Source organism: Lissotriton vulgaris, unplaced genomic scaffold (assembly GCF_964263255.1).
Source record: "Lissotriton vulgaris unplaced genomic scaffold, aLisVul1.2 SCAFFOLD_504, whole genome shotgun sequence".
Classification (NCBI taxonomy): Eukaryota; Metazoa; Chordata; class Amphibia; order Caudata; family Salamandridae; genus Lissotriton; species Lissotriton vulgaris.
In genome coordinates this window covers 351,984-377,182 of record NW_028244312.1, presented here as the reverse complement: position 1 = coordinate 377,182, position 25,199 = coordinate 351,984, and the positions used below count along the sequence as shown (strand labels likewise).

Below are 25,199 nucleotides of genomic sequence, written 5' to 3'. Positions count from 1 at the left end.
GAACCCTGCATATTATTATTATTATTATTATTAAAAGGCTCTTCTATAGCGCATGGCTACTCGGGAGCATCCCAGCGCTTAAGACTGACCAAACAGAGAGGGATTAAAAATGGAGATCTGTAATATCTAGTTTTTTGGAAACAGAAGAGTTTTTAACTTTTTCCGGAAGACAAGGAGGTTAGGCTCTTGGCAAAGAGGTGGAGGAAGAGCATTCCACAACCCAGCCGCATTGTACGAGAACAGGCGACCTTCTGTGCGGGCTCTGCTGATCCTAGGAACTGTCAGCAGATTTTGTTGGTTCGAGCGAAGATTCCTGGTAGAGTTGTAAGATCTGATCATGTCATCTAGAATGGGGGGGCCACTCCCATAGAGTGTTTTATGGACCGTGCAAAGTGTCTTAAAATGGATTCGCTCCTTTATGGGGAGCCAATGCAAGGTACAAAGTGTGGGCCTGGCTGATGTACGATGGCTAGTGCCCGTGAGTAGCCGTGCTGCGGAATTCTGGACAACCTGAAGTTGCCGGATAGCCGACACGGGGGCTCCAAGATAGAGCGCATTTCCATAATCCAACCTGGATAAGACAAGGGACTGGACAATGGTTTTCTTTGCTGCTTCGGGTAACTGAGGAAGGATTTTCCGGATTGTTTTCAGCAGTCCGAAGCAGGTGGCCACTGTCTTCCTTGCCTGGATCTTAAATGACAACTCTGCATCCAACCAGAAACCGAGACTCTTTATCTCGGTCTTTGGAGTGGGTCCTGGACCCATACAGGAGGGCCAATGTATCGAGTTGTTAAATGTGGCTCGTTTTCCTAGAAGCATCAGCTCCATTTTTCCTCCATTCAATTTCAGGTGGGACAGGTCCATCCAGTTTGCTACTGCCTCCAGGCAACGGCAAAGCCTGGAGGGGGGGGATTCCTCCTGATTGAGAGAGACAACTAGCTGGGTGTCGTCAGCATAGCTTACCAGTTGGATCCCAAAGGGGGCTACTACTTCCGCCAGGGGCGCCATATAAACATTAAACAGTGTGGGGCTAAGGGAGGAGCCCTGTGGCACCCCACACTGTAATGGCATTGATGGAGAGCAGCTATTTCCTGAAAAGACCTTAAAGAATCTATCGCCAAGAAAGGACTCCAGCCACATGAGTGCCCTGCCTTTGACGCCCAGCTTTCTGAGACGAGACAGGAGGACACGGTGGTTCACCGTGTCGAAGGCGGCACTGAGGTCCAGGAGGATAATGGCCGCGCTGCCACCTGCGTCCAGAATCCTCCTGGAGTCCTCTACCACCCTCAACAGTGCCGTCTCCGTACCCTGTCCTTTCCGAAACCCGGTTTGGGTTGGATGGAGCAGGTTATGGGTCTCCAGAAAGGATGCTAATTGTTTATTTACCCATTTCTCGGCAAGTTTACTAATACCAGGGAGCAGGGAAATGGGACGATAATTGGAAAAGTCCTGGGGGTCGAGATGAGGCTTTTTTAACAGGGCCTTAACCATTGCCAGTTTCCAGTCTTGGGGTACCCTTCCTGATTCAAGTGAGGTGTTAATTAGATGGATGATGTATGTACTGATGCTAGGCAGGGCTATCTTTAGAATATTCATAGGGGCAGGGTCTAGCGGAGACCCGCTTTTTACAGAATTGAAAAGCGAGGGTAGGAGTTCAATACTGAGGGGGGAAAAGAAAGGGAGGCAAGGCAGAATAATATCTGTATCATCTGGCAAAGGAAGGATAGGTTCTTCTAAAGACAGAGGAGGAAGGGATAGGAGGATCTTTTGAATTTTTTCAGCAAAGAAGTTCGCCAGATTAATGCAGTGAGCGTCAGCCTCCTCCGTACAGAGTGGTGAAGATGACGGGTCGGGGGCTTTTAACAGGGATTTAGCTATCTTAAACATCTCTCTTGGGGCATTGGCTGAGATCTCTATTTTTTCTGCATAAAAGATGGATTTGGCCACGTTAAGAGCAGATTTATATTTTTTTAGAGAGAGTTTGTATTTGGTTTTTTTCTCTTCCTCAAAGTGTTTTCGCCACTGTCTCTCCAACCGTTTACATTCTTGTTTTAGGGGCCTTAGCTCAGAAGTAAACCAAGGATGTTTAGTGGAGCCTTTCTTTTTAGAGATGTTAGTTTTTGGAAGCACCTTATCCAATGATGATTCAATCCATTGGTTAAAGTCCACATTAACCCTGTCAATGTTCTGATTGACCTGAGGTTCGCTTGTGTTCAGTGCCTCTGCCCATTCATTCATTTTTAATTTCGTCCACCGCCTACTCAGAGTTTTACTGGGCAGTTCTGCTGGACCGGGTGTGGGCGTATTCCATATGAAGGGAATAACCATATGATCTGTCCAAGGGGTAGGATATGGCTCGGCTGATGTTAAGTCCACAATATTAGAAAATATGGGGTCTAAAAGGTTCCCTTTAGAGTGGGTAGGATGTGAGACTATCAGATTCAGTTCACATGCCGCAAGATCTTTAGTTAATTCTGTGGCAGTAGTATCTGAGAGATTATTGAAATGAAGATTCAGGTCTCCCAGTACTATGAAATTTGAGACCCTGCTAGCCAACTCTATAGTTGATTCAATAATTCCTTTCGGAAATTGTCCAATAGCGCCAGGAGGACGGTAAATCAAAAGTCCAGAAAATGACACTTCTGGGGATAGAGTAATGGCAAATTGTGCACTTTCACAGTCAGGGATGGAGCTGTCGGTCATACAACAGATTAAGTGCTCCCTATATACTACGGCTATCCCTCCTCCAACTTTAAGTTGTCTGTCCCTACGTTGGATCAGATATTCCGGAGGAAGGGCCTGAACAATATCTGGGCCAGACGTGGTTCCCAACCACGTTTCAGTTAAAAAGAGAATGTCAAGTCCGAGATCTTGAATTAGCAAGGAAATTTCAGTAGCATGTTTAGGTAAAGAGCGGCAGTTGACCAAAGCCATTTTCAGGGTGCCTTCTGGTTTAGTAGTATTAATATCCGCTTCCGTAGTTCTAAACGGGCAGTGTTGACAGAAGGGACGATCCGTCGCAGGATTTATAGAATGAGTGCAAGGGGGCAGCAAGACACTCTTAAGTGCAAGGAGAGTCAGGCGGGAGTATGTCTGTAAGCAGCTGGGAGATCGGTCAGAGGTTCTGGTCCCTGAGCCCGACCGAGCGCGAACGGGCGCAAACGGGCTTACCTCTGGCGAACCTCCGGCGCAGGTCCGGCGCGTCCGCTGCCCGCGTCCGCTGCGCGGAGGCATGACTGTCCGTTTATGTAGAGCGACTAGAGCGCTCGTCCAATAGCGCCCAACCTAAGATGGCCGCCAACTACTGCAACCCGGGACCCGGTGAACTCAGCCTCGAGGACGGCCAAGCCCCACCTGGGAAGCGGGGAAGAGTGAAGAGGTGCTAGCGTGTCCTGGGCATTAATATCAGCCCCTAAAATGTGCAAAGTGTGGCTCGAGGGGGGGGGGGGGGCGGACACAAAGGGAAATTCAATTAAACAGTTGCAATATAAAGTTTAAAAGTTTTAAAAAGCGTTTTAGGCGAGCGACCGCTCAGGAGCAGCCTTAGTAGTCTGTGCAAGGTAATCTCCCGATTTGGTACAGAGCCCCTCCTTATGTAGAGCGACTAGAGCGCTCGTCCAATAGCGCCCAACCTAAGATGGCCGCCAACTACTGCAACCCGGGACCCGGTGAACTCAGCCTCGAGGACGGCCAAGCCCCACCTGGGAAGCGGGGAAGAGTGAAGAGGTGCTAGCGTGTCCTGGGCATTAATATCAGCCCCTAAAATGTGCAAAGTGTGGCTCGAGGTGGGGGGGGGCGGACACAAAGGGAAATTCAATTAAACAGTTGCAATATAAAGTTTAAAAGTTTTAAAAAGCGTTTTAGGCGAGCGACCGCTCAGGAGCAGCCTTAGTAGTCTGTGCAAGGTATAGAGATGAGGGTCTGATGCATGGCTTCCAGGAACACCTGGTGTGAGACCCTGGTAAAAGGATGGATGCTCCGAGATGAAGACACCACACCCCCAAACAATATGTGGATGGATTGATAAACAGACCACAAGTACCTGCGCCTGCGCAGTCTGAAGGTTCGTGACTGGGTTCCTCCTGGTTCTCACACTGCTTGTCTGACGCTGGAGACATTGCACTTGTGTAATTAGGGTAAATTTGGTATTGTGCCTAACACACCAGGGGGCTTATTTATGAGAGGCTTGCGCGGCCGGAGCGTCACTTTTTTTGATGCTCCAGCGGCACACGCCCCCCAATCATTTCTATGAGGTGATGCAAAGCCACCCTGCGTGGCCTTGTATTGCCTCACAGATATGGAGTGAGACAAAGCCGCACTCTGCGAAAAGGAGGCGTTCAACGGGTGTTGAGGTGGGTTTTCCCACACAGCACCCATGGATTTTAACGCTGCCCCAGATTTATGTAATCAGGTAATCATGGGGCATCGCAAAACCTTACACATCCACAGAGCAGGCTTAAAATGGAAAAAGTGTTATTTCTCCTAATTGTTTCCTCCTTCCATGTGTGCTGCATTCTGCAGCACAGGTACAAAGAGGAAAACACCTCAAAGGATTGTTTTTGTGGAGGAAGGTATCCCTTCCTGCACAAAAACAATCCTGCTAACACAGGCACCCTTGCACCATGGTGTAACCATGCCTACATTGTGGTAGGCAGCAAAATGTGAACCGGCGAAGGGGGGGCAAGGACAGGAATGCACCATTTTTTTAAAATCCTTTGCATTTCTGCCCTTTCACATTGGCGTAGGGCAGCGCACGTAGAAGACTTGTGGTTCTGCTCTATGCCAGTTCTAATAAATGAGGACCCATATTTCAGAACTTATGCCATTGTGCAAAGTTTCGCCCTATGAATAATGTGAATGGCCAGAACACGAGCAGGTTTCGCTCACATCACTTGCCATTCTCGCGCTATATTTTTACAACAACATTTGTTCTTGTGCATTTTGCATAATTATGTGTAGTTTCACCAAAAATGTATGTAAGTATGCAAAAGCAAATTACTTGAATTGTGCACGCCCCAAGTTAAAATGATAGCAAAGCATTATTGAAAAAAGAATACCGGTATTAGTCAAAGACAACAAATGAGTCCAGAAGTTTACACGTCACACATCGCAACGCTGTTTCATTGGTTACTTTGAATGGGTACAAAGTCATTGCATGCTGTTTTATTGGTTAGGTTGAATAGGTTCAAATTCATGACATGCTGTTTCAATGGTAACTTTGAATGGGTACAAAGTCATTGCATGCTGTTTCATTGGTTATGTTCAATGGGTAAAATTGATTGCATGCAGTTTTATTGGTTACGTTGAATGGGTTAAATTGATTGCATGCTGTTTTATTGGTTACGTTGAAAGGGTACAAACTGATTACATGGTTGCTTTAGAATACACACCGAGGTACAGCTGCTCCCAGTGACAAGTATTCACACAGTACCAACAAGACACCATTGTTACTTTTGTAGCCCTCAACTGTCTGAAACCAGGTTACCGAATCTGCAACGCATTTCATGCTCTTTGCACTATGTTATGTTATGTTATGTTAGGTGTGCTTGTATAGCGCATGGCTGCCCCAACAACGGGGCGTCCCAGCGCTTGCAGACAACCAGACAGAAAGAGCGATAGAGTAAAGCAGAGCGGCCTAAGAATTGGACCCCAGAGTAGAAGCAAACAGCCAGGTTTTGATGCATTTACGGAAGCGCCAGTGGTTTTGAGTGGCGCGTGCCTCAATGGGGATAGAATTCCAGAGGGCCGGGGCAAGGGACCTGAAGGAGCGGCCACCCGCTCTGCTTTTGCGCACTCTGATGGTGCGGGCGAGATGGAGGTCAGCAGAGCGTAGGGTTCGGGTGGGAACATAGGGTGTGCAGAGATCCTGTAGTATATGGGGTCCCTGGCCGTGTAGAATTTTGTGGGTGTCACGCTGACAACAATCTTCTTACAGCTCCTGTTAAAGCAAAGCTCCAGCTGAGACTCCTCGCACTAACAACGATTTTCTCACAGCTTCTTCCAACGTGAAGCTCCACCTGAGGCTCCTCCTACTGACATCGATCTCCTCCCGGCTCCTGCTGACGCAAAGCTCCAGCTGAGGCTCCTCGTACTGACATTGATCTCCTCCCGGCTCCTGCTGACGCAAAGCTCCAGCTGAGGCTCCTCGTACTGACATTGATCGCCTCCCGGCTCCTGCTAACGCAAAGCTCCAGCTGAGGCTCCTCGTACTGACATTGATCTCCTCCCGGCTCCTGCTGACGCAAAGCTCCAGCTGAGGCTCCTCGTACTGACATTGATCTCCTCCCGGCTCCTGCTGACGCAAAGCTCCAGCTGAGGCTCCTCGTACTGACATTGATCTCCTCCCGGCTCCTGCTGACGCAAAGCTCCAGCTGAGGCTCCTCGTACTGACATTGATCTCCTCCCGGCTCCTGCTAACGCAAAGCTCCAGCTGAGGCTCCTCGCGAGGCATTGGTGGTTTGTACATGGCATCCCGGTTGTGTGGGCGCCTAAAGAAGCTGCCACCTTACCCAATACTTCACTCTCTGTATTTCATTAATACGAATAGTAATGTTGGATTACATGTCTAGTAATACCTACTTCTTCTCACTTTCACACTGATTTACACAATGAGACACTTTTTTGGTGAGCCTCCTTTTGATAACCCAGTGGTTAGTTTGTTAATTGCCCAGGATACAAGATAAAGCCTTTGTTATTTTTCTTCTCCCTCTGAACTCTGATTTGTGTGATTAACAGCTGATGTGACCCAAATGCTGTCAAGAAGGTCATATATATTCTGAAGTTTACAGTTATTTTATCAAAGAGCAAAGAAATCGAAAATCCAAGCTACAATCCTAAATATGTTTATGTGATTATCCAGCCATTCTGTATTCTTCCTCCAAAAATGCTGTTAGATTGTTTTGTTTTGCTTGTTTCCTGCAATACTCTTTATCTATTTATTTACTGCTTGCATCTGCCTTAGCAGATGTGTCCTGGTACCACCTATCTGTGTGTGTAATGAATTGGAACAAATAGCCAGGCACAATCTGGACTCTGGATAAATAATGAATAATGAATTTCCAAAGTGACGGATGTTTGAGCAAGGTACTGCTGTGAAGTGACTGACATAAGATACAGCTGAGCACTACAAGATACAACAGCACTGCACGACAGCTGGTATGTGTCACAAATTAGCTGCAACACGGGGACCACGACCTTATAGACTATCCCCTATGGGAATGATCACTAAACATTATTAAATTCAAATCCATACAAGGAAGACTATGTCAACACCAGCGTCAACCAACCAACGTCTTGGCCAGGATAATAAGAGCCTTACACTCTGAGTGACCGGTAGGCCTGGGCAGTGGTAAGTGGACACCCAGGGTTACAATTGTCTCTTAATTAGGAGGAAAGATCGTCAAATTACTTTATCACAAAATTGGAAAGTCTTCTATGCAATAGAGACATATTAAACATCATCAGAGGAGAGGATCTACATGTGGTGAAACGTCATACAAGGTATAGACATGATTAATGATGGACAAATAAAAATAATAAGTATGGTTAGTTAAGTGTCAACGTATAATATTGTAAAATCTCATTGGAGATGATATTGGTATAGTCAATACTAGGACTTCTGCTTTGATAATGTCGCGGTGCGGAATAGTGACCTATTTTCTATTACCCACAGTGGCCTGGAAAGCTGGGGGTGTCCTCCTCCAGCACTGATGGCCTCATAGCTTCTAATCTTTTAAACCGTTGTAAATAGATCTCAACAATATAAAGTCTTCAGAGTGTAGTCAAGAAAATGTCCTAAAAACTGTTATCTTTTCAATTATGTAAGTGGACCTCAAGGAGAGCTCTTCAAAGCAGGAAGGAAGTGGGAGATTCTCTGGGCAGGCTGGAAATACAGCAGAAGATTTGAGGTCAGTCAATTTCTGTGAAAGTGGTGGGTCCCTTTTGTTACACACGAACAGAGAGGGCTGAAGGTTTGAAAAGTAGAGGACTGTGCTCCTACTCAATAAGAAAGCACAGATACTGGAAAGCGAGGAGGACATCCTAGGGCAGGGTGTCCTTATACAGGTGGAAGAAGAGATTCACGCTGAGCTATGAATGAATAGAGGAAAATTGGCTGACATATGTGAAGCTATCACTATCACTGCAAACCAAAAACACAAACAATTAGGCTGCCGCTCTCTCAGGGGGCATTGGTATAGGAGTTTATGTAGTAATATTGACCAGGAGAGTAGGGTCTGCCGCGCAGACCCTGAAACTTTACGCTTATATCAATTGCATTTTCAAAAACTGCTTCCACTTAGGAAATATTGGCTGCATCTGAGTTTTTATGTTTTACATATAAGATCCTGCAGTGAGGCTGTTACTTGTTGTCTGAATGGGACCTAGTACAATCATCAGCATGAGTTTTAAAATATTTTAACTGGCTATCAAAGGATTGAGTCAAAAGAAGAGCACGTCTTAGTTAAACGCCGCTACAGGATCTCTGTTTGCGTCCTCTTGAGCCCGCCCGCCTCCCAGCTGAGCCGCCCTCGCCCCTCCCCCTTCCCACTATCCAAATATGACAGATGCACTTGCGCGAAGCGTTCACGCGCAGCGATCGCGCCCCAGTCGCGCCGAAGGTGCGCCAAAGGTGCGCCAAAGGTAAGCCCGTCTACACCCGTCCGCGCCTGGACCGCGCCCAGCGCCAGACCCCCTGGACCCCGTCCCTCCCACCCCTCCCACATTACTTACGATGCCACCACCCTCCTAGCCCTTAACCCCGGCCGTTCCCCAAACTGCGTCCAAGCCGCTCCTGGACACACCCATGGACCCTTCTCCTGCTACTCCTGCAAGTTCGACGGCACCAAAACCAAATCCTCATCCACCAACACCAAACAGAGACCTGACACTAACCACCTAAAATGCATCCTGCTCAACACCCGCTCGATCCACAAACACGCCATCGACCTCTGGAATCTACTAGACACCATCTCACCGGACGTCGCCTTCCTAACAGAAACATGGATGAACGCCTCATCAGCCCCAGACATCACCATTGCCATCCCGGAAGGATACAAGATCATCCGTAAGGACCGCATCAAGCAAACAGGAGGAGGCATCGCTATCATCCATAAGAACTCCATCCGCATCTCAACCAGCTCTGACGTCAACCTTGCCAGCGCCGAGCACCTTCACTTCCAGATCCACACCAACCCCAAGACCACACTCAGAGGCGTCCTCCTCTACCGGCCCCCGGGACCCCGTGCACAATTCAGTGACGACATCACTGACTTTATCACCCCACACGCCCTCCCCTCCGAGGACTACATTCTTTTGGGAGACCTCAATTTTCACCTGGAAAAGAGCAATGACAACAGCGCCACCACCCTTCTGGACAATCTCGCCAACCTCGGACTCAAACAACTTGTCACTACCCCCACCCACATTGCAGGTCACACACTCGACCCTATCTTCACCTCCAGCAAACATGTCTCATTCAGCCACACCACAGCTCTCCATTGGACGGACCACAGCTGCGTTCACTTTATCTACAATAAGACCACAATCCACAACCATCCTCAACCCACCCTGCGTATAAATTGGAACAAACTCACCATCGACCAGATCTCCTCATCGCTTCTTCTAAACCCCCCCGCCCACTCCTCAAACCCCGACCAAGCAGCCATTAACCTCACCCATTGGCTATCCAACAGCGCCGACATCCTAGCACCGTTGAAAAAACGTCAAATCAAACTAGGCAGCAAAAACGCCTCCTGGTTCAACGATGATCTTAAGAAATCGAAGAAACTCTGTCGCTCCCTCGAGAAGGCCTGGAAAAAAGACCCAAACACCAGCACCAGGGACGCCTTCAAGAACGCCACCCGCATACACCACCAACTAATTCGGTCTGCCAAGAAAGCCGCATTCAAAGACCGACTAGATAACAACGCTCACAACAGCAAGGAATTATTCAACATCGTCAAAGAATTTACCAACCCATCAGCCAACTCCAACGACATCACCCCCTCCCAAGCCCTCTGCGACTCCCTAGCCTCCTTCTTCCACAACAAAATCGCAGACATCCACAACAGCTTCGACAACCGACCCGGAGAACAACCCACTCAACCTTCTGCAGGACCTTCACCCCCCTTGAACATCCTTAACGACTGGAACCCAATCTCCACTGAGGACACCATCCGCCTGATGAACTCCATCCACTCAGGATCCCCAACTGACCCTTGCCCTCACCACATCTTCAACAAAGCAGACTCCATCATAGCACCACACCTCCGAGATGTCATCAACTGCTCCCTCAACTCCGCCACCTTCCCGGAAAGGTGGAAACACGCAGAACTCAGCGCCCTCCTGAAAAAACCCACAGCTGACCCCACCGAACTCAAAAACTACCGCCCCATCTCGCTTCTTCCGTTCCCGGCCAAAGTCATCGAGAAAGCTGTCAACAACCAGCTCGCCGCCTTCCTCGAAACCAACAAATCCCTCGACTCCTCACAGTCCGGCTTCCGAGCCAAACACAGCACTGAGACCGCACTTATCGCAGCAACAGACGACATTCGAACTCTACTGGATAACGGAGACACAGTCGCCCTCATCCTCCTCGACCTCTCCGCTGCCTTCAACACTGTCTGTCATAGCACCCTTCTACAGCGCCTCAGAAACGTCGGAATCCAAGGAAATGCACTGGAATGGATCACCTCGTTCCTCACCGAAAGAACCCAGAGAGTCCGACTCCCACCATTCAAGTCAGAGGCCTCTGAAGTCATCTGCGGCGTGCCGCAAGGATCATCACTCAGCCCCACCCTCTTCAACGTATACATGAGCCCCCTTGCGGCCATCGCTCGCCAACACAATCTCAACATCATCTCCTACGCCGACGACACTCAACTGATCCTCTCACTCACCAAAGACCCTAACACCGCCAAAAACAACTTACACAAAGGAATGAAAGAAGTAGCCGAGTGGATGAAGCACAGCCGTCTGAAACTGAACTCAGGCAAAACAGAAGTCCTCATCTTAGGCACCTCCCCCTCCGCCTGGAATGACTCTTGGTGGCCAGAGGCCCTTGGAAAAGCACCCATCCCGACGGACCACGCACAGAACCTGGGTGTCATCCTGGACTCCTCACTCTCGATGACCAGACAAGTCAACGCCGTTTCATCATCTTGCTTCAACATTCTTCGCATGCTCAAAAAAACATTTCGCTGGATCCCAACCGAAACTAGAAAAACGGTCACTCACGCACTAGTCACGAGCCGCCTGGACTACGGAAACACCCTATACGCCGGTACCACCGCAAAACTCCAGAAAAAACTCCAACGCATCCAGAACGCTTCAGCCAGGCTCATCCTAGACATCCCGCGTAAAGAACACATCTCTGGTCACCTGAAAAACCTCCACTGGCTCCCCGTAAATAAGAGGATTACTTTCTGCCTCCTAACCCACGCACACAAAGCACTTTACGAACTTGGACCCGAATGCCTCAACACACGACTGTCCTTCTACACCCCCTCCCGTCAGCTACGATCCTCCAACCAAGCCCTTGCCACTGTACCTCGTATCAACAAAGCCACCATGGGAGGTAGATCCTTCTCCTACCTGGCAGCTAAAACTTGGAACTCTCTTCCCACTCACCTTCGCCTTACTCAGAACCACCTAGCATTCAGAAAGCAACTTAAAACTTGGATATTCGACAAGTAATTCCCCACCCTTTCTCAAGCGCCTTGAGACCCTATGGGTATGTAGCGCGCTATATAAATCCTGACTTGACTTGACTTGACTTGAAGTCATGGAGAGACTGAACCTTTCTTTATTTAACCATCTTTTTAATGATCGGGTGTAATTTTAAAATATGTCTCAAGGAGTTGTCTACGTTTTACTAAGCACAAGCACTTTTGTGCAAAATTTGTAATTTTTATGTGTATTGCTCCAAGTAAGTTTGTAATGTTTTTAATTAATCATACAATAAGTACATATCTATTTATCTATCTGTAGCGCAACAAGCAGAAGAAGCAGATTATGAAGATTATCTGTGAAAACACCCACATTAAGTAGATATGCTCTGTTTATATCTGGCATTAGCCAAGACCTTTTAATTTATAATATGTGTATAATAAACGTATTTAAAGAGGTTTTCAATCAGCTTATTGTCTATTAGAATCATTCACATTTTACTTCTACTCACTACAGCATAGAGCATGGAGCAGGGGTGCGCCCACTACAGGCACTGGATATTTTCACTTTAAGTGACTGCAATTTGCTCTTTCACCACAAGCGCATCCACGCAAAAGTTAGTTCTCTGTAGTGCCAGTGTTTTTGTTTTTACTTTATTACTTTGGTGTTCACTTTGTGTTTTTTTTTCTCAAAATTTCCTTATTCACATTTTCAGATGTTACTGCACACAATTGTACAAATGAGAACCATCAAGGCAAGAGCCTGACATCCAACAAGAAATAGTAAAAAAAACTGCAGCATAGTCATGTCTTGTCCCCTTAAAAAGGGGGGAATAGTCCAGTGAGTGTATCATTCCTCCACCGAAATGTGGGTTGGGGGTGGGTTTGAGGGAAGGTAGGGGTAAGACTGTCCCATGAGGGGGAGGCAGATGGGCCAGATGGGAACAACAGGGAAGCAACGCACAATCGCACATGTTGACTTTGTGTTTACAGTATTTACCCGCTCTTCCATGTTGAGCACAGGGCATCTTCCAGCTTTATCAGGTCTCCTCTATTTCACAGCATATCAAATTGTTTCCATTTGAACTGATGTCATGAAGTTGTAAATGTGTTAGTGGACAATGAAGGGCATCTCCAAGTGCACTCCTGAACGCTATGCTAATATGTCTTTTAAGCGCTTAACCGCAGCGGCAATCCCGCCACAGTGCTGAGGTTTAGCGCAGTGGGCGGGCCGCGACGGCCAATGGACGTGCGCAGTACTACGGAGGTAGTGCACGCAATGGTCTTTGACTGTCATAAGCAGCGAAGGGGTTAATTCACAACTACAGTTATATTTGTAAACCACTTTAGCCTGTTTGTCCTACTTGGGTGCTTTAGTAGTTTGTTTATAGCTCTCTTGTACATTGTTTTATTTGTAAACCAATCTAGTATATATAATCTATCTATCCATCATTTATCTATCCAGCATCTATCTGTCTATCTATCTATCTATCTATCTATCTATCTATCTATATATCTATCTATCTATCTATCTATCTATCTATCTATCTATCTATCTATCTATCTATCTATCTATCTATCTATCTATCTATCTATCTATCTGTCTATCCTTGCAAGCCTCTCAGCCTGCCTGCCTGTGCAATCCTCTATATTCATCTGGCATTGTAAGCATTTCTATCAACTTCTAAGAAAGTTTTACAGCAATTTTACAAACAGCATTAGCAAAGGCAAGAGGCTGGCAGTCAACACTTGACTGATTGAATTTTTAGATTTGTTGTTAGTCAAGATGTTTTGATTTTAATACAATTATATGCATATATGCATAACATAGTTAGTAGTATGGGTTTTCAGCCAGACTTCAACCATTAGTCTGTTGCTATGTCATTTGCATTTTTCTTCCAGCCACTGCAGCATGCACCGCGAGGCAGGGTGTTAGCACGCTTCAACCACTGGTTGATTTCACTCTGAGTTACAGCATGCTACACTTTCACCATGGAGACATCTAGACACAAAGTAGTCCCCTTAAGCATCAGGGACTACTGTGACAAAGGGTGCTTTTTTCAAAACGAAGCAACATTTTTGGCTTTAGCAGATTATTTTCTTTAGATTGATGATAGACCTGCTGCCTCCTCAACAATAGTGCTTTGCCCAAACCATGACGGAACTAAACAAGAATTGCCAAAGCCAAAAGGCTGGTGAGGCAATGCCAGACCCATTGGCTTTGCCAATGCCTGTTTTTAGTGGTATCGGGGTGCGTAAGAAACATAATGGCCCTGTAGATATCAATGACATCAGCATGTATTGATCTGTGAGTACTGTGCAAAAACACTGTTAGGTCTTTATATATGTTAATAACATGTGTCTGTACTTCACATCTACAGATTGGCTAATGATAAGGCATGGACAACCAGGCCTTATGGACAACCCTCCGTAGTCTGTAAAAGTTCCCTACACATATTCATGAAATGAGCGCAATGGTGTTCACCATTTACCAAAGTTTTTAATGATGCTGCACCTTGAATAGTCTCTTAGTGAGTCGCGCATAGATTATACATTCTCCAATTATGTAGAATGTTTCAGAATGTTCACTGAACTTATGGAAATACATTTCTGCACTTTATAAACCTCTAGTTTATATAGAAATTATTCATAGCACTACATGATGACTCTTTAATGATTACTACATGTACAGACAACCACTGGTCAATAATGTAGTGTGACAGAAACCTGTAGTTTTTTGCACATGTTTTAGCAGGAGACCTTCAAATTAATTCACATTTTATTTGAAACAGACATCTGCAACTAACACTAGTTGCATTCAGTCTGTTCCTTATTTTATAAACTACTGCTTGCGCATAAATATTACTGATAGTTAAACTGTACACCACATAACTTTTACCATGGTGAATCAAAGTTGTACCCTGTACAAAATTCTTTCCATTTCAAACATGCACTAAATGAACATATACTCAGTATATTCTGTAATTTTTTGGTGGGTCTTTTACTACCCACTTTGTTTTCTAATGTAATTTAGGGGATTATTTAGTAATTTGAGTAGCAATAGCTGAAATGATGTCATCAACAGTGCCATTTGAGCTGTCATCTTTGATGTCATTTACCATGACATGAGCGATGCAATATGTGAGGTCATAAACTGTGCAGGGTGGAGCACAAGTTATATATAGCCCATCAGCTCAGTATACTGAAACTGGTGATTTTTTTAATGTAAGTTTTTGTATCATTACATTATTAGCACCTAGCTATAACATCCCTTTTTCAGTAAAATATATATATGTGTGTGTGTGTATGTGTGTGTGTGTGGGTGTGGGTGCGTGTGTGCGTGTGTGTGTGTGTGTGTGTGTGTGTGTGCGCAGTGGGGGATTGGCATAGTTATGTATGGTAATAAAATCTTACCGTATGTTAAAATAACCCTAGAATTTTACTGAACAAAACAAAGGTTGAAATTACGTTATTTTTAGGTATGGTAATAATACTTATATTTAAAAAAACCTTGGTAACTAACTGAAAAGTGCTGTTATTGTTAGGTTAAAAATGTCACTTTACATGTAAAATTTTAAACTAAAAAAATCTGAAAATCACCAGTTATTTTAACTGAAGTGATTTGTACAGATATCTTGTGCCCCTCCGTCCTCGTTTGAAGCTGATGATAAAACCTGAACAGCATTGCATCAAGCAGCATGGAGTCTTGGCACGCAGATTGAATGCTGGACCATGGTCATAGGCCAACAGTTCTTTAATGGAGCATGAATTTCATGGAACAAAACTTTTTCCCTGTCTTTCCCTTGTAATGTATGTATACTTGTAAAGCGCACTGTTACCCCGTTACGTGGCGTCCTGGCGCTGTATACCGCTGGGGAACCCGTCCTGGCTTTTCTTGTGAGAGGGCAACCCCAAGGTGAAGCCAGGCATCCCCGGCGCTGCTAGGGCCATTGTGGAGATTAAGCAAGCTATTGCCCAGAGTTGCAGAATGGGACCCATGGTTAGCGTAGGAACCGCGGCGAGAATTATCGAGTCTGCGGACATCAACCCAAGACCCTGCCGCATCGGGAATTGAACCCTGGTCCCAGGCCAACCTCTGTTTCAGAGTCTGCCGCTTCTAACCAGTGAGCCACACTTCCCTTCCAGATAGGATGTGTTTATGGGGAGTTATAGATTCTTATATCACTGAAGGCCCTTTAGGGAGAGCTGACACTGCTATGACCTCCTTTCTGTTCAGACAGGATAAAAAGAAGGGGTCACAATTTTACCTTCTAAGCGATGGTAGGTAGGACATGAAGAGGAGGGGTGGGTAGACAGCACCCACTCAAAGTGGACATGATCCTGATGGCAATCAAACAGGTGTGGTGTGAGTGGCCTCTGTTTCAGGCCTCTGAGTATGGAGAGGCCTTTATTTCTTACTCTTTTGAAATTAACTCTACTGCAAAAGGAGAAGCCAGGAGTCCATATCCTGTGGCAGTCAAACCTCACCTGCTTCTTGTTCCCAGACATGCTCAGTGAAGTGAAATGTTGTGGGAAAGCCAGGAGCCGGAAGGGACATCAACAGAAAACATTCATAACTTCAGCGTGCAAATATTATTTACATATTTGCTGTTCTTCTTCACTGATTTTCCTCATTGTGCCAGTTTTATGATGATAATATGTTAGTTCCACTACACCTTTGAACCTTTCTTGTAAGGCTGTTTTGTTTCCCTAATGCCATAACATTACTCGAAACAGTGGCAGTACAAACTGTGTAAAAGTGAACTACTAGTGGACACAAATAAGCTGCCTTACTAGATAGTCATACAGACAGAACCAACAAGGATGCAAGCCAAAAACTCAGCTCCCTCTGTTCTAGAACAGAGCAGAGAGCACTGAAAAGAAGGTATCCTGCAATCCCAAGCTCCACATTCCTCTTGAATCTAACAAGAATTTCCATTTTACCCAAGTGTATTGTCTTTGAGCCTATGAATGGATTTTTCAGTTAACAAGGACCTACATGCTGAGTGTGCCCCTCACCGCCACAGAACCCAGGAGAATGACACTACACAAAATAAGGACTAGAGAAGGGGTGTCTTTTCATGGGAGATGAGGTGGCCATTGAACGTCTCTGTATTCACAAAATGTTGGCACAGCCTGAGGTTTACTCAGGGCTTTAATAGGGCTGGGGTCCTCACAACTGGTCTCTTAAAGGCTTGAAAATGTTATCTGGAGATGGAGTCCATTGGAGACCCAGCATGCTAATATGAGTTCCCCGCCTATTACTTTTTCAAAAGGAAGTAAACAGTGTATGAAAACAGAGATAGTTACAAGTGCTCTGTAAACACAAACTTAAAGACAATCATATCATACTTTCTGTCATGGCCTTCTCTGGAAGTGTCTGCAGTATCATGAATCCACCATTGAGAATACCCATCCATAGCCCTACTGGGGGCCCTCCACGTGAAAGGCATGGTCTTGACTGTCCAAGTAAGGTGCAAAATATGTACAAATGGTGAAGAGAAAAGCAAAAACAAACAAAGGTAATAAGAGTAACTTCTAACCTCTCAGTACATTTTCATGCATGCCCTCTGGTTTCCTCCTGTCATTGACATACAGAGCTGTGTATCCCTCCTCGTCCTCTGGTTTCCTCCTCCCCTTGAACTGCAGAGCTGTGTATCCCTCCTCATCCTCTGATTTCCTCCTCCCCTTGAACTGCAGAGCTGTGTATCCCTCCTTATCCTCTGCTTTCCTCCCCTCCTCGAGCTGCAGGGCTGTGTATCCCTCCTCATCCCCTGCGTTCCTCATTCGCTTGAGCTGCATAGCTGTGTATCCCTCCTCATCCTCTGGTTTCCTCCTCCCCTTGAACTGCAGACCTGTGTATTCCTCCTCGTCCTCTCGCGTCCTTCTCCCCTTGAACTGCAGAGCTGTGTATCCCTCCTCATCCTCTGCTTTCCTTCCCTCCTTGAGCTGCAGAGCTGTGTATCCCTCCTTATCGCCTGCTTTCCTCCTTCCCTTGAGCTACAGACCTGTGTATTCCTCCTCATCCTCTTGCGTCCTCCTCCCCTTGAGCTGCAGAGCTCTGTATCCCTCCTCATCCCCTGCTTTCCTCCTACCCTTGAACTGCAGAGCTGTGTATCCCTCCTCATCCTCTGGTTTCATCCTCCCCTTGAGCTGCAGAGCTGTGTATCCCTCCTCGTCCTCTGGTTTCATCCTCCCCTTGAGCTGCAGAGCTGTGTATCCCTCCTCATCCTCTGCTTTCCTTCCCTCCTTGAGCTGCAGAGCTGTGTATCCCTCCTTATCGCCTGCTTTCCTCCTTCCCTTGAGCTGCAGAGCTGTGTATCCCTCCTCATCCTCTGGTTTCCTCTTCCCCTTGAACTGCAGACCTGTGTATTCCTCCTCGTCCTCTCGTGTCCTCCTCCCCTTGAGCTGCAGAGCTGTGTATCCCTCCTCATCCCCTGCTTTCCTCCTCCCCTTGAACTGCAGAGCTGTGTATCCCTCCTCATCCCCTGCTTTCCTCCTCCCCTTGAACTGCAGAGCTGTGTACCCCCCCTCATCCTCTAGCCTCCTCCTCCCCTTGAGCTGCAGAGCTGTGTATCCCTCCTCATCCTCTGGTTTCCTCCTCCCCTTGAACTGCAGAGCTGTGTATCCATCCTCATTCCCCACTGATGAACTTCTAAAACTGGGCTTCTGACAGAGGGTCTGAGTCTAGAGTAGAAGCTCCCAGAGTTGAAAGGCTGTGTCACTGCTCTTGGCCCTCTGCACAGGAACCAGAAACCACCAGCCCTCAGACAGAAGCATCGGACTGAGTTTTGCTGCCCACAGGCCTCTGAACAGGAAGTGATCGAACTTTCAAACATGAAATATGTAAACGTGTTCTCAGTACTCGGTCCTTTCCATTTTAATATGGAATACCTGAAAGGTGAGCTGCTTTGGCTATACAAGGACCATTTTTATGCTGATAGGATTCAGAGTCAATTATGATAAGCACCACATTGTGAGTAACATCAAGGCTGCGTTCGAGTTGGGTGGTGTAAGAAATTGGAATATTAAGTCAGGGGGATGAGATACCACCTCAAACAAAAATCCCAATTCTTGTCAGGATGACCCACTAAAGTCACTTAATAAACCCATGCTTAACCCTCTGATAGACTGGCATACAGCTGTAAAGCAATGTGTGTAGTATTTATGCAGTACTTAAACAGTAATGAAGTGAAGACATAACAAAAATTAGAAAATAAGATAACATTTGAATAAGTGAAATGACACCAAAATTACAAATATCGAACAAGCAGAACCAGACATATGAATTTTTTCAAATTTGAATTAAAAAGAGCACTAAAAAGCACAAAGCACCAACATCGGTTGTCTGGTCATGCTCAACTTTATCAAACTTGGATTTTAAGGCTGGCCGCAATGGATACAGGGACCAGGTTCATCCAGGTGGAAAGTTTATCTTCAGAACTAGAACATTTTATGGAGAAAAAGAGGTCATTGACGAGTTGGCGGCTCAGGCTGCAAGTTGGATCCAAAGCAGGGCTTGTCAACAGCGGATTGCTGAAGAGTGGGGTCCCATTGCAGTGCTCAAAGAAGTCTGAAATCTGTGCATGCGGAGAACTCATCATCGATAGTATACTGTTTAAAGTCAATTTAGATGAAGGCCTTTATGTTCTGACGTTTCTGGACCTCAGATCTTCTACTTCCTGTTTCCTGTGTTTTACCATAAACTATCTCACAGTACCCCTCTCTACCTAAATCCAATATAGCATATTATTTGTTCCCCTAGTCAGAGCTCCCTGTGTTCACCCAGAGGTGTGTGTTTTTGATAATGGGAAAACCCCTTTCTTGTGATTGCAGTGAACCTCTTTATCTTTAAATCTTCAGTTTGTGTGTAATGTAGGTAGGGTGAAAACCAAAGAAAGCAAATGTTTGGGGTCCTATCTATGATGATTACTCTTACAAGGTTTACAAAATCCTTCCAGAACATCACCTATTATTTTAAAGTTTATGATACAAAAGGGCCAGATAAAAGCTAACAATGATCGCCAGTTGGACCACGGGGTTCATTTCTGCTTACAAGAAATGTTTGGTCTGGAACATGAACTCACTTACCACCTATAAGGTTTCACTGACAGTTATGCATCAGACCTGGATGGAGTACAGAATCTGCAATTACAGACATCTGAGAGTTCTCCTTTGAAGGAAGACTGAGAGAAATGCTGATTTTACTGCACATTTCCACAGCGCTTGACACAAGAAAGCAAAAGATCCACTTTGATCAACTAAAAAACTGGGTCGCAGTACCAGTACGTAAATAAATCAATAAATGCAGACACCAAAGATTTTCCTAAAGAGGCTTCCGCCCACTTCCTCAGCTGGCATCATCCAATGCCCTGCTGGCTTCACCCATTTCCAACAGCAGGTCAAACCGTTGTTTGCATTACATTGAACAAAGCTAAAGTGAAGCGAGGGAGAGGGTTATATGTCGGAACCAGGCAAGTCATTACAATGGATGTCTTTAAAACGCAGTCTTTAGAGAATCCTGTTTTTACCACTGCATTCCTTTACCACGCAAGTCTTTGCAATGAGCAACATCTTACCTTAGGGAAAAGCTTTGGACTTTGGGGAGGTATCATTTACTACTCCAACTCCAGTATGCGCAACAGTAGCGAAAGCATTGGACTGCCAATGCTGCTTTCTTTATGGCAAGTTGTTGTAAAGATTCCCTTGATAAAGGAATGCTTTGGCAAAGATGCCTCATTGTAACAACCACGTTGTAAAAGGGGTATGTGTTATAGACTTCAGTAGAGAATTGAGTGAAACCTCCATTCTTAAAGGAAGTAAAGGGGGTATATAGTTTACTTTACAACTCCAATTCCACTTAAATTGGCTAAAACATCATAAGATCTGAAAGGATAAGATGTATGTACACAACTGAAATATTCTAGTACTTTCATGATATGTGCAGATAAGCATTAGCCTCACTTGTTCAATCCAGTATATGCTTGGGCACTGAGACCCACACAGGATAAGTGTTAGAACTGGCATCCTTGGCGTGGTTTCCCCCTATCTTTTTGCCTCTACCTCCTGTATTTTTGATGCTGTGCTGCATTTCGTTTTTGCTGGTTTAGATGCTTTGGGCACTCTGCCACTGCTGATCAGTGTCAGAATGTAAGTGTTCCCTGTGTAAATTGTTATTGTGATTGGATATAGACGATTGGCACATTTGTGTCACCAAGAAGTCCCTAGTAAAGTGCACTGGGTGTGCCAGGGCTGGTGATGACAAATGCTACTAGTGGGCCTGCAGCACTGATTGTGCCACCCACATGAGTACCCTTAAAATGGTGTCTCAGGCCTGCCACCGCAGTGCCTGTGTGCAATCTGTGAACTGCCATGTCCTCCTGGTCAGTGTCCCCACTGACCAGGCCTAACCCTCCCCTTTCTGTGCACATTGGTCCCCCCTATGGAAGGCCCAAGGTACTCCCTTGGGCAGGGTGCAGTGTATGTGAAAGGTAGAGCATATACTTGTGCAGGTGACATGCTCTGGTAGTGAATTACAGCCATTTTCGTTTTTCACTATCTTAAGGCTATCTGGCTCCATAGGCTATCATGGGAGATGCTGGCTAATGTGGCTACCAGCATTTCTTTCCATAGGAGCAATATAGGACATACAAGTCTAGTATCCCTGAACTCAGAATTTAATAACACAACTTTTAGGAAAGGTGGTTTTTAAATCCTGTGTTTGAGAACAGCACTTTTAGAAAGTTGCTGTTCTCTTGTCTGACATTTCTGTGTGCCTGGCCTGTTTGTGAATTGACTGTCTGGTTTGAGAGTGACAGGGGCTGGGGATTCCCCCACTCAGCCCTAGGCTGAATGACTGCATTTGCAACTTGAGTGGTGGGAGGAGATAGCACCTGGGCCTGAATAGGGCTGTGCCTGCCTTCCACAATGCTGGCTCCACCTCCTGCTGGGCGGCTGACGACCCTGCCCCTCACTCTGAAAGGAAAGGAGAAGCCAGGAAAACAAATTGCTCAAGGAACACCCGGAACTGGTTCAGACCGGGCACAGGGCCCACTTGCACAAAGAGAACAAAGACTTTTAGGGGTATAAGTACAGGACCCCTGAGAACAGAAAATTAGATCATCCTGGAATCAAAAAGGAACTTCTGCCAAGGAGAAAGCTGAAACTGAAGAAGGAAGATTTCCAGCTGTTGCTATGCTGGATTGCCCTGCTGTCGGTCGATTTACTGCCAAGGAGAGAGGGAGGACTTTGCTTTGTGCTGTGTCCCCTTGCTTGAAGGAATCTCCAAGGGCCTGAGAAGAGCTGGCTCCCTGTTTTGAAGTCCCAGAAACAAAAGGACTTCACCCCCAGCTTCCCCTGAGCTCTACTGAGAGAGTTCTGTCCTTCCTGGAGTGCGTGGCCCATGTGTGGTGCCTCTGGAAGTTGTACCTGTGCTGGGAAGCTGGAAACCAAGATTCAAAGACTTTGCTACAGAAAAGTTGTTGCATCGCTCGCTGCGGAGCGCATCCCCGACAGCGAGGAAATTCCCGCCGCTACGGAGGTCGAGATCGTCGCAGCACCTGTTGCGGCTGCCAGAGACATCGCATCCTTCGCTAGCAGGAAAATCACCATCACTACGAGCATCATCGCAGAGCCTGTCATCACTGGGTGAGATTGCCGCACCGCTTGCTTGCGGACCACATCATGTCACTGGGAACATCGTCGCAGACCCATCGCATCGAGGAGCTGCGAGAGAAAGATCGCAGCTGGATCGCACATCGTCACCCCGGAGATTGTCGCAGCACCTACGAGATCGGCGCATCGTGCCTTTGTGAGAACAAACTTCCTCCGGAACCTACGCACCGGAATCCATACAAGTGGCCTTCCTCCCCATACAGACCGGACTCATCGCAACACACCCGCTGCTGCACCGGGCTTGTCGCAAACGCCTCCCCAAGATCTCAGGAGCAACGCACCGCTTGTTTTCCACCGTACCAGCTTCTGCTTTTGGAACTTTGTCGCATCTAAAGGTACTGTTGGCTAAACGTGACGCAACTGTGAACTTTTCAGGCATCTGTGGTTTATTTTATTGCAACCTTAAGAACTCTTTTGCAACCATATTCTTGAACTGTGTATGTTGGATTTTTGTCGTTTTGGTCTTGTGTAGTTTAGATTAAATACCTTTATTTTTCTAAACTGTTGTAGAGTCAGTTTGTGGTGTTTTCACTGTGTTACTGTGAGTGTTGGTACAAATACTTTACACACTGCCTTTGGATAAAGCCTAACTGCTTGTGCCAATCTACCAAGGGGGTGAGCAGAGGTTCTCTAAAGAGTGTTTCCTCCTTACCCTGACTAGAAGCAAGGGACCCTATTTGGACAGTGGTACCTACCTCTGCCAACTAGAGACCCCCAGTTCTAACATTGTTGGTCAGCGGTGGGAATTGAACTTGCATTTGTACTGTCATATAGATATGCTTTACCTACACACTGTGTTAAGTTAGCACAAGCTTATTAGGGGCTTAAACACCATTTTGCCTTTCTGCTGCTTCTGCACACGGCACATATTGGTATTTTAGCTTTGAGCCTAGTAGAGTGTTTTGCTTCACACGAGAATAATATGTTGTTGATTCGGTATCAGCTTTGCTTGGTAAGCTCTGTCTGTACAGTGAGTGCCGAGGCCTTCAAGGATACTTCAACACAGTAGTTGTTGTGAGGTCTGATCTTCGCACGCTCTAGACATAACATACATGCAGCAGCGGCTAAACTCTTGCTTTAGGCGCGTTTAATATTGCATTGCACAGAGAATACAGATACACTTGATGATGCTTCGCATGCAGAGATCTGGTGGAAGATGATGTGAGTCCTTTCCACTAGGATCAGAGGTATGGGGCCGCCCTGCTAAAACCCAAAGAGACCTTCTTAGCTATAATATAATATCCTAGCCAGGGAGGGTGAGATTTAGGTACAATTTAGCCTTCTTCCCTCAAGCATTTTAACATGCTTTCTCCCTTTGTATTCTATGGACTAGTAACTATGCTGATTACTTTGTTGCTTATAACATGTTTGCTTGTATTAGCCAAGATACTGCGCTTGAGAACCCTGCATAGAAAATAAACATTTCAAATGTGCACGCGTCCTCATTTACTCCTTGTTCTGGATTGATATGTTGGTATAACGAAAGAGTGTTCATGTGTTCCACGTTACCTGAGGTGTTCTAAGTCCATGTTCTGGTTTGTCTAAACATTGGGAGTATGTAAGAACCAATGAGACACTGTTGCTAGTCTGGTAGGGGATTTTTGGGTACTAAGGTGAGTTTTGGGACACCCCCATTAACTGAGGTTCCAAGTCTCTGTGCACAGTTGTGTGTGAGAACAGAATCCCTGCGACATGGTGCCCAACCTTTGGTGCTCTTATTACATGACACTTGAGTAGTGTAATATTCAGTCCTTAACCCCTTCACTATTGCTTCCGGTTAGCGGTAGTATTGGACAAACCTACCTATGTTTAAATAGGTCTTTTCGAACTTGATTCTTTCAAAACGGTTTCCTTGAATTACTACCCAGTTGTGCTACATCGTTTTCTTTGTACCTCTTTCTTTCTGTGTCACTATGGCCGCGGTGGACATTCTGCAACATAGTCGCATTGCGGTGCGCAATCATTTGCAGACGTATAATGTTCCCGTGGATGGCACGGCTGTGATCATGGTTGAGCGCAGAGGTGGCTTACCCGTACGAGATTTTTTACTCATGGGTGACCTTCCTGTCCGTGAACGCAAATAGCAATATGTTCGAAACGTACACTCCCACTGCTATGCCGCAGGAGTATGCTCTGTATAGGGCACAGGAAGTTCCGATTGACCCTTGGCAGCACCAAGTTTGGTTTAATGACGCCCTCCTCCACTCTTTGACAGCTCCGAGGTTAGGTCCCTTGTCCATTTCGGGTGCGACATGGCCTGTTTGGCTGGATTTAGACCTCATCCCCAGCACGGGGCGTGTAACGTTGCTGAGTTAAGACGACTAAATGTAGTCACGATTAGCGTGATTAGGTTGTTAGTGCAATACATAAACCGTAATCTCCCGGGCGGGGCCCCAGATGGTGCGGCGCTTCCTGCCGGACAGGGCGGAATGAAGCTTAGTCCTGTAATGGTCAATGCTGTGATAAGGATGGTTTTCCATTCTGGCTTGCCGGAAAAGTTTTACCAGCTTGAAGCTGTATTTCCTAACACGACTCCTGGTGAAAAACACAGGATTCTGACAATTAGCATGCCAAAAGACTTGACCCCAGAAATTGGTGACTGTGAGCCGTGGGGAAAGACCTTTGCGGCAGTGTATGCGAGGTGCTACGGCACTGCGTCTATGACTGTCCTTCCGACGGTCATTAAGCATGTTCAGGATGAACACGGACCTGAGGCAGCGGTTGAATTGGGTATGCGCCTTTGTGGCTCCTTTGACGTAGTTTCCGATCTCAAATGTCAAGGGAGATGCGGTGAACTTTCAGGTGTCCAATGCTTTGCAGGCAGTTCCCAATGCCGACAAACCCCGACAGTTACCAAGG

At 46.2% G+C, this 25,199-nt stretch overlaps 1 protein-coding gene and 1 pseudogene across 1 annotated transcript in view; both read right to left on the bottom strand.

Annotated features, from left to right (window-relative positions):
• Nucleotides 1-4,118, bottom strand: part of LOC147668104 (killer cell lectin-like receptor subfamily B member 1B allele C) — a 58,637-nt pseudogene extending 54,519 nt beyond the window's left edge.
• Nucleotides 1-19,267, bottom strand: part of LOC147668103 (uncharacterized) — a 414,401-nt gene extending 395,134 nt beyond the window's left edge. Inside the window, exons 1-3 of the mRNA XM_086948782.1 lie at nucleotides 19,040-19,267; nucleotides 17,762-18,353; nucleotides 17,234-17,623 (exon numbers count right to left, since the gene is read on the bottom strand). Of these exons, the coding sequence (XP_086804908.1) occupies nucleotides 17,234-17,623; nucleotides 17,762-18,353; nucleotides 19,040-19,267 (1,210 nt within the window). The remainder of the gene's footprint in view (nucleotides 1-17,233; nucleotides 17,624-17,761; nucleotides 18,354-19,039) is intronic.
• Nucleotides 19,268-25,199: the final 5,932 nt, after the last annotated feature.